Raw genomic sequence first — 10,332 nt, 5'->3', positions numbered from 1 at the left:
AAGAAAATAATTAACGGATAAAATTTTAATTGCAGTACTACCAGCCATCCTCCTAAAAACTGGCTACGCTTCCCTAAACAGCAGTTTGACTGTCATAGAGGAGCAGCAGTCTGTTATTGAGTGTACCGCAGTCAAGGAAATTTGGGAATACTGCGATCTACTCATTTAAAATAAACATTTTACTAGTTTTTTCAAATAATGGATATAAATTATTTAAAATATTTTTTCATTATAATTATTTGATTTGGAAGTTGAGACTAGCTATTTGAAAGAAACCGATTATAGTGGAATTTATATCACAGGTAATTCCACAATTTTAGTAATTCATTGGAAATGTGTGTCTAACATGATTATAATTAAAATTGGCAGAATATTAATTTTGTGTGTAAACACCTACACATGTTAGTGAACCATTTTCCCTATCAGTCCCCAGTGGATTAATTGAACACTAGGATACCCCACAGAAGCATGAATGCCATAATGACTGTCATTATCCCTCCTTGGGGAAATTTGTTGAATAAATGGATATGATTTAACTTGTATGCATAAAAAATGGATCAAGGAGTTAGGAAAGATTCAGTTTGATTCATTTTTGGTTAAAAACCATATCCAATTTTTGCCAAATTTTATCAATAGCTGCAGGATGATAATAGCTATTGCCAAGAAATAGATTTTATATAGGAATGGTGTAAACATGTTTTTTATAAATTCAACCACTATTAAGGCAAAACAGCATTGTTGGGTTAAAATGTCCCGTATCTCCTAAACAACAGTTGGTTATGAAAATAGTACATTTCTTGATGTTACCAATAATGATATATGCCCAATTATGACAGAGTGTCCGTTTCCTCTTGGTCAAGGATTTTGCTTCCTGTAGTTGTCTAAGTAAATAGGGAGAGTCTTACTAGCTCTGAGGTTTCACAGAAATGAATAGTTCCAGAAATATTTAAAAATAAAAAATGCACACTTTTTAGGACAGTTTTTCATAGATTTATTTTTATTGTACTTCGTCAAGTATCCTACACAACCATAATTGTGTATTTTTAATTTTGTTCATGGCTAGGTACTGTCCTTCAGGTGGCGTAGTACACCCCCAGCGCTCAAGCGAAGTGAGTGCGCGGCACCGTCAGACGCCAACACTTAGTAAAATCAAGAATGTATTTATTTGTACTCAGGGAGAATGAATATATCAACATTATTTTTAGCGTTTCTCCAATTCCACCCGTTGGGGCCCCCGGAATGCTCCTCCGCTTTAATAAAATCAAATAATACTGCAATCTCATTGGCTCTTAAAAATTACGTTTTTCGCCACGATTAACGCTGCTGCGAGGACGCAAAAAATAAGACCGCCTCCTTTCCCCCCCCTTAGCGTGACGGGGTTAGGGCCTCAACGTGTCCATCGATAGTCTCGACATATTCATTCTCCCTGAGTATAAATAAATACATTCTTGGTAAAATTAAACTACAATCTGTTAAAAACTATACTAAAAGTGTGAATTTTTATTTTTAAAAATTTCCGGAACTACTCATTTCTGGAAGTCCGTGTTATTTTTTTGGCTTCAGCCACCCAAAATTAACACAAATCCCAATAGCATTGAAAGCGTTTTCTCAGAGCTAGAAAGGTTTTTTTGTCTGTGGAAAAATATCTTGGGTAGGAGGGATATGAAGTGCTGAGATCAGGGGGGGGGGGGGGTTATGCCCCCTCAAATGAAATTTTTATTTGAGGGGGCATTTCATGCATTCCCCCTCATAGAACATTCTCTGCCCCTTCATCGGTATTAGTCTTTTAAACTTCTATTCGAAGAAATTTTCCTTTTGGACCACTTGTCTTTGTCTAATTTTAAGATCGTTGTTTATAGGTAACTATTTCTTAATAAATTACAAGTTGTAGAATGGTCTGCTCCAAAAACATTTCACAGCGCCACTTATGTTAATTTTCGAAATCAGGTAACGAAAAAAATGTGCCCCTTCACAAAAAGCTATTGCACCCAATCGAAATTTTTCTGGTTACAGGCGTGGCTGAGATTATTGTTTTTCATTTAACTACAATCATAGAGCCATGCAATATAATTGCTGTGTATAATCTGGGAATAAAACTACTGAACTCCCATTGTAAGCAAAAACCCATTCTCCAAATTGCAGCTCCGGCCAGCATTGCAATCGAAAGAACTGAAATTTTTCCACCCTAATACATAGCACAGATAGCTAAAGATATTAGATCGAATTGTGTTCGCTTATATTTGGGTGTTAATCTTTCCATAATCTGACCCTACAATAGTAGTGGCTCTGAAAGAACCAAATTAACTTCAATGTAGCACTGTTTCCCTCTACTTAGCTGATAAAGTCTGACTAAAAAATGCGGCAAGGTCATTAGCCCATCCAGACAATTTAATAGAGCAGGCGGAAAATTTGTATGGAGCAGCTGGAAAATTTGTGTAGAACAGCCGGAAAATTTGTGTGGAACAGCCGGAAAATTTGTGTGGAACAGCCGGAAAATTTGTGTGGAACAGCCGGAAAATTTGTGTGGAACAGCCGGAAAATTTGTGTGGAACAGCCGGAAAATTTGTGTGGAACAGCCGGAAAATTTGTGTGGAGCAGCCGGAAAATTTGTGTGGAGCAGCTGGAAAATTTGTGTGGAGCAGCTGGAAAATTTATGTGGAGCAGCTGGAAAATTTATGTGGAGCAGCCGGAAAAATTTGTGTGGAGCAGCCGGAAAAATTGAATAGAGCAGCCGGAAAAATTGAATAGAGCAGCCGGAAAAATTGAACAGAGCAGCCGGAAAAATTGAACAGAGCAGCCGGAAAAATTGAACAGAGCAGCCGGAAAAATTGAATAGAGCAGCCGGAAAAATTGAACAGAGCAGCCGGAAAAATTGAACAGAGCAGCCGGAAAAATTGAACAGAGCAGCCGGAAAAATTGAACAGAGCAGCCGGAAAAATTGAACAGAGCAGCCGGAAAAATTGAACAGAGCAGCCGGAGAAATTGAACAGAGCAGCCGGAAAAATTGAACAGAGCAGCCGGAGAAATTGAACAGAGCAGCCGGAGAAATTGAACAGAGCAGCCGGAAAAATTGAACAGAGCAGCCGGAAAAATTGAACAGAGCAGCCGGAAAAATTGAACAGAGCAGCCGGAAAAATTGAACAGAGCAGCCGGAAAAATTGAACAGAGCAGCCGGAAAAATTGAACAGAGCAGCCGGAAAAATTGAACAGAGCAGCCGGAAAAATTGAACAGAGCAACCGGAAAAATTGAACAGAGCAGCCGGAAAAATTGAACAGAGCAGCCGGAAAAATTGAACAGAGCAGCCGGAAAAATTGAACAGAGCAGCCGGAAAAATTGAACAGAGCAGCCGGAAAAATTGAACAGAGCAGCCGGAAAAATTGAACAGAGCAGCCGGAAAAATTGAACAGAGCAGCCGGAAAAATTGAACAGAGCAGCCGGAAAAATTGAACAGAGCAGGCGGAAAAATTGAACAGAGCAGCCGGAAAAATTGAACAGAGCAGCCGGAAAAATTGAACAGAGCAGCCGGAAAAATTGAACAGAGCAGGCGGAAAAATTGAACAGAGCAGCCGGAAAAATTGAACAGAGCAGGCGGAAAAATTGAACAGAGCAGGCGGAAAAATTGAACAGAGCAGCCGGAAAAATTGAACAGAGCAGCCGGAAAAATTGAACAGAGCAGCCGGAAAAATTGAACAGAGCAGCCGGAAAAATTGAACAGAGCAGCCGGAAAAATTGAACAGAGCAGCCGGAAAAATTGAACAGAGCAGCCGGAAAAATTGAACAGAGCAGCCGGAAAAATTGAACAGAGCAGCCGGAAAAATTGAACAGAGCAGCCGGAAAAATTGAACAGAGCAGCCGGAAAAATTGAACAGAGCAGCCGGAAAAATTGAACAGAGCAGCCGGAAAAATTGAACAGAGCAGCCGGAAAAATTGAACAGAGCAGCCGGAAAAATTGAACAGAGCAGCCGGAAAAATTGAACAGAGCAGCCGGAAAAATTGAACAGAGCAGCCGGAAAAATTGAACAGAGCAGCCGGAAAAATTGAACAGAGCAGCCGGAAAAATTGAACAGAGCAGCCGGAAAAATTGAACAGAGCAGCCGGAAAAATTGAACAGAGCAGCCGGAAAAATTGAACAGAGCAGCCGGAAAAATTGAACAGAGCAGCCGGAAAAATTGAACGGAGCAGCCGGAAAAATTGAACGGAGCAGCCGGAAAAATTGAACGGAGCAGCCGGAAAAATTGAACGGAGCAGCCGGAAAAATTGAACGGAGCAGCCGGAAAAATTGAACGGAGCAGCCGGAAAAATTGAACGGAGCAGCCGGAAAAATTGAACGGAGCAGCCGGAAAAATTGAACGGAGCAGCCGGAAAAATTGAACGGAGCAGCCGGAAAAATTGAACGGAGCAGCCGGAAAAATTGAACGGAGCAGCCGGAAAAATTGAACGGAGCAGCCGGAAAAATTGAACGGAGCAGCCGGAAAAATTGAACGGAGCAGCCGGAAAAATTGAACGGAGCAGCCGGGAAAATTGAACGGAGCAGCCGGAAAAATTGAACGGAGCAGCCGGAAAAATTGAACGGAGCAGCCGGAAAAATTGAACGGAGCAGCCGGAAAAATTGAACGGAGCAGCCGGAAAAATTGAACGGAGCAGCCGGAAAAATTGAACGGAGCAGCCGGAAAAATTGAACGGAGCAGCCGGAAAAATTGAACGGAGCAGCCGGAAAAATTGAACGGAGCAGCCGGAAAAATTGAACGGAGCAGCCGGAAAAATTGAACGGAGCAGCCGGAAAAATTGAACGGAGCAGCCGGAAAAATTGAACGGAGCAGCCGGAAAAATTGAACGGAGCAGCCGGAAAAATTGAACGGAGCAGCCGGAAAAATTGAACGGAGCAGCCGGAAAAATTGAACAGAGCAGCCGGAAAAATTGAACAGAGCAGCCGGAAAAATTGAACAGAGCAGCCGGAAAAATTGAACAGAGCAGCCGGAAAAATTGAACAGAGCAGCCGGAAAAATTGAACAGAGCAGCCGGAAAAATTGAACAGAGCAGCCGGAAAAATTGAACAGAGCAGCCGGAAAAATTGAACAGAGCAGCCGGAAAAATTGAACAGAGCAGCCGGAAAAATTGAACAGAGCAGCCGGAAAAATTGAACAGAGCAGCCGGAAAAATTGAACAGAGCAGCCGGAAAAATTGAACAGAGCAGCCGGAAAAATTGAACAGAGCAGCCGGAAAAATTGAACAGAGCAGCCGGAAAAATTGAACAGAGCAGCCGGAAAAATTGAACAGAGCAGCCGGAAAAATTGAACAGAGCAGCCGGAAAAATTGAACAGAGCAGCCGGAAAAATTGAACAGAGCAGCCGGAAAAATTGAACAGAGCAGCCGGAAAAATTGAACAGAGCAGCCGGAAAAATTGAACAGAGCAGCCGGAAAAATTGAACAGAGCAGCCGGAAAAATTGAACAGAGCAGCCGGAAAAATTGAACAGAGCAGCCGGAAAAATTGAACAGAGCAGCCGGAAAAATTGAACAGAGCAGCCGGAAAAATTGAACAGAGCAGCCGGAAAAATTGAACAGAGCAGCCGGAAAAATTGAACAGAGCAGCCGGAAAAATTGAACAGAGCAGCCGGAAAAATTGAACAGAGCAGCCGGAAAAATTGAACAGAGCAGCCGGAAAAATTGAACAGAGCAGCCGGAAAAATTGAACAGAGCAGCCGGAAAAATTGAACAGAGCAGCCGGAAAAATTGAACAGAGCAGCCGGAAAAATTGAACAGAGCAGCCGGAAAAATTGAACAGAGCAGCCGGAAAAATTGAACAGAGCAGCCGGAAAAATTGAACAGAGCAGCCGGAAAAATTGAACAGAGCAGCCGGAAAAATTGAACAGAGCAGCCGGAAAAATTGAACAGAGCAGCCGGAAAAATTGAACAGAGCAGCCGGAAAAATTGAACAGAGCAGCCGGAAAAATTGAACAGAGCAGTCGGAAAAATTGAACAGAGCAGTCGGAAAAATTGAACAGAGCAGTCGGAAAAATTGAACAGAGCAGTCGGAAAAATTGAACAGAGCAGTCGGAAAAATTGAACAGAGCAGTCGGAAAAATTGAACAGAGCAGTCGGAAAAATTGAACAGAGCAGTCGGAAAAATTGAACAGAGCAGTCGGAAAAATTGAACAGAGCAGTCGGAAAAATTGAACAGAGCAGTCGGAAAAATTGAACAGAGCAGTCGGAAAAATTGAACAGAGCAGTCGGAAAAATTGAACAGAGCAGTCGGAAAAATTGAACAGAGCAGTCGGAAAAATTGAACAGAGCAGTCGGAAAAATTGAACAGAGCAGTCGGAAAAATTGAACAGAGCAGTCGGAAAAATTGAACAGAGCAGTCGGAAAAATTGAACAGAGCAGTCGGAAAAATTGAACAGAGCAGTCGGAAAAATTGAACAGAGCAGTCGGAAAAATTGAACAGAGCAGTCGGAAAAATTGAACAGAGCAGTCGGAAAAATTGAACAGAGCAGTCGGAAAAATTGAACAGAGCAGTCGGAAAAATTGAACAGAGCAGTCGGAAAAATTGAACAGAGCAGTCGGAAAAATTGAACAGAGCAGTCGGAAAAATTGAACAGAGCAGTCGGAAAAATTGAACAGAGCAGTCGGAAAAATTGAACAGAGCAGTCGGAAAAATTGAACAGAGCAGTCGGAAAAATTGAACAGAGCAGTCGGAAAAATTGAACAGAGCAGTCGGAAAAATTGAACAGAGCAGTCGGAAAAATTGAACAGAGCAGTCGGAAAAATTGAACAGAGCAGTCGGAAAAATTGAACAGAGCAGTCGGAAAAATTGAACAGAGCAGTCGGAAAAATTGAACAGAGCAGTCGGAAAAATTGAACAGAGCAGTCGGAAAAATTGAACAGAGCAGTCGGAAAAATTGAACAGAGCAGTCGGAAAAATTGAACAGAGCAGTCGGAAAAATTGAACAGAGCAGTCGGAAAAATTGAACAGAGCAGTCGGAAAAATTGAACAGAGCAGTCGGAAAAATTGAACAGAGCAGTCGGAAAAATTGAACAGAGCAGTCGGAAAAATTGAACAGAGCAGTCGGAAAAATTGAACAGAGCAGTCGGAAAAATTGAACAGAGCAGTCGGAAAAATTGAACAGAGCAGTCGGAAAAATTGAACAGAGCAGTCGGAAAAATTGAACAGAGCAGTCGGAAAAATTGAACAGAGCAGTCGGAAAAATTGAACAGAGCAGTCGGAAAAATTGAACAGAGCAGTCGGAAAAATTGAACAGAGCAGTCGGAAAAATTGAACAGAGCAGTCGGAAAAATTGAACAGAGCAGTCGGAAAAATTGAACAGAGCAGTCGGAAAAATTGAACAGAGCAGTCGGAAAAATTGAACAGAGCAGTCGGAAAAATTGAACAGAGCAGTCGGAAAAATTGAACAGAGCAGTCGGAAAAATTGAACAGAGCAGTCGGAAAAATTGAACAGAGCAGTCGGAAAAATTGAACAGAGCAGTCGGAAAAATTGAACAGAGCAGTCGGAAAAATTGAACAGAGCAGTCGGAAAAATTGAACAGAGCAGTCGGAAAAATTGAACAGAGCAGTCGGAAAAATTGAACAGAGCAGTCGGAAAAATTGAACAGAGCAGTCGGAAAAATTGAACAGAGCAGTCGGAAAAATTGAACAGAGCAGTCGGAAAAATTGAACAGAGCAGTCGGAAAAATTGAACAGAGCAGTCGGAAAAATTGAACAGAGCAGTCGGAAAAATTGAACAGAGCAGTCGGAAAAATTGAACAGAGCAGTCGGAAAAATTGAACAGAGCAGTCGGAAAAATTGAACAGAGCAGTCGGAAAAATTGAACAGAGCAGTCGGAAAAATTGAACAGAGCAGTCGGAAAAATTGAACCCACCAGGAACCAGTTCCTTCTGGTCAAACTCCTTCCCCAACCACTCTGCAGTAGACACATCCTTACACAGGTAGTGTACTGCGCCTCCTTCCAGCTTAAAACTCCAGAATCGAGGTAGAGGGTCCCCCAAGGGTATCCCATCTATCCTCTCTAGAATCCTTCGCTGGATTGGTGCCCATCTCTTCTTCAGAGATGGTGACTTGGGCCTTAAGTGGTGCCTTTGGTATTAGCCTAGCTGATTATTATAATTAAGGGGGCCAAATTTTGGAAAAACTAACGCTAAAAAACGTTTTTTTTTCAAAAATTAATATCTCAGCATGTTTTCATTTCCAAAAAATAATTTTGGCACAGAAATGTTCAGTATTGTCTAAAGTATAAATAAAAAAATAAAATCAGACGTGCGTTGGTGTGTTGGTATTTTGCCTAGACTTAACTAAAGGAAAAACGTTATCATTAGGTTAGCACAGTTTTAAGAGGTCACTAATTTCAAGTCATAATTATTGTTACTTTTTTTATGGAACATCTGTAAGATGTCAAACTTTTTGTACTACAACGTACGGCAATAAAAAATGCACTTGCTCATTTCACCAATTATATTATTTCAATACTTGTAGAGTAGTTGCAAGATTGAATCAATATTTCAAAAGAAATAAGACCAAGGTTTAGCCATTCATATTGAGAGAACAGGTTTGGGTTTCTAATTCTCACCTTGTGATTTAGGGTTTTTTTTTAATTGTTGGAATGGGTAAAGAAACTAAATGTGTGATCAGCTGTCAGAGTGACCAAAAACACTTTCATAGATTAAGGCAGAAATCATCCTTTACAATATCCCTATAATAGCTTGAATTATTGATTGTGCAATCTATTAATTTTATTTTCAGATTGAAAAAAAATGCAAAATCCACATAATTTCATACTGCAAAGTCAAGCTCGTTTGGACAACAAGTGGCTAAAAACTGATTTGCAGGTATTATTGATTAAGGGGATGCGTAATTAAGGCGTTTGATGATTTCTGTGAAATAAGCTTTCTTTTATCTGTGACATGTCAGGGTCTATAGATAGTTTACAGATTGATTTTGTTGTAATGATTGATTATTCTGTATACAAAATGAACATAAAACCAGCCCTTGTTTTATGTATTCTTATTGCAGTTTTTGTTGGGCTATTATGAGCATAGCACCATACCCCTTTATGAGATATAATTGAATTTGCTCTTTAAAAGCTTTTAAAAAAATGAAAATATTTTCTGGGGGGCTAAGATAACGACAGCCCCCCCCCCCCCCCCACTTTCGATTTTGATAATTAAAACTTGACTAAAATAATGCACCAATGATGCACTACCATGCACCACAGAGATACTTCATCGTACCGCACTCATTAAGGAAATATAAAGGGTATTAGTTAAAATAATAAAGAAACCTTTTTTTGGGGGGGAGCAAGTTTAACGACAGCCCCACCACATCTGATATTGATAAAATAACTACCCCAATCGATTGCACCCTCAAAGCACTACTATGCACCCCAGCTAGTTTCCATTGGACCGCACTCCGTTTGGAGGTATGGCGTATATTCAGTATCAAGCTCAATACAAAAATATTAACGTTAGGGCTAGGTTAACGACAGCCTCAACTATTGATCTTATTTCAAAAAGGACTTCTCAACTGTAAGATAGTCGACATTCTTAGCAGCTTATAAAACATGCGTAAAGGCGAACGTCAATGGTTTTCATAAATTTATCGGTGGTTTTTTAGTGATAAAGTGATAAACAGATTGTCCAATATCATTAAGAGATCCTTCAGTGTACGTCACTAGATAGCTTTCGAGTTAGTACGAAGTTAAAACTACCTTCAAGAATTTATTTAATTAAATCCACTGTGGATCTTGTTGTTATTTGAATAGCTTCATATGTTTCGTCAGACAAATGTTCCATTTTGTTGGTTGCATTTACAATTAACGAGATTTACAACCAAACTGATTTTTATAGTTATTGGTACGTAATCAAGATATTTTCTCAGCAGAGAGCCCTCTAGTGTCTAAAATATGCGAGACTTCCGCTTAGCCGAAATATCTGGTTTCTGATAGATAGGCGGAATATTAGGTGAAAATGTTAAAAATTAAAAAGGTTTTTCTCGGCACCACGAGCTCATGTTTTTTTATCGCGCATGATAAAAGCCAAAGCCACTCGCGACTCCAGAACGTGCTCTCTGATATTAGGCTTAAATTTTTATCAAAGGTTCGGTTAGAAAATTAGCATTAAAGCAAAAGGAAGTGTCATACTTATTGTAATTTAAATGTATGCAGGACCTCATTGTAAAACAGTTCTTCTAAACTGAACTGAGGTATCCCTTTTGCAAAGGCAAATAAAGATATTATTATTATTATTATTATTATTGTTATGTTACTTATGATTTTACCAAGAGCCACTTTTTCCTGTTCTCTTCTTTCTTTGGTATTCTATG

The 10,332-nt window shown here is 40.2% G+C and overlaps 1 protein-coding gene across 1 annotated transcript in view; it reads left to right on the top strand.

The window, feature by feature from the left end:
* Positions 1-128: 128 nt before the first annotated feature.
* HERC2 (E3 ubiquitin-protein ligase HERC2) overlaps positions 129-10,332 on the top strand; it is a 120,555-nt gene continuing 110,351 nt past the window's right edge. The window contains exons 1-2 of the mRNA XM_090171355.1: positions 129-302; positions 8,755-8,840. Coding sequence (XP_090027481.1) covers positions 8,766-8,840 — 75 coding nt within the window. The 5' untranslated portion in view covers positions 129-302; positions 8,755-8,765. The remainder of the gene's footprint in view (positions 303-8,754; positions 8,841-10,332) is intronic.

The sequence above is a fragment of the Leiobunum rupestre genome, chromosome 4 (genome assembly GCF_980474605.1).
Source record: "Leiobunum rupestre chromosome 4, qqLeiRupe1.1.hap1, whole genome shotgun sequence".
Classification (NCBI taxonomy): Eukaryota; Metazoa; Arthropoda; class Arachnida; order Opiliones; family Sclerosomatidae; genus Leiobunum; species Leiobunum rupestre.
This window is presented reverse-complemented; position numbering and strand designations above follow the sequence as displayed.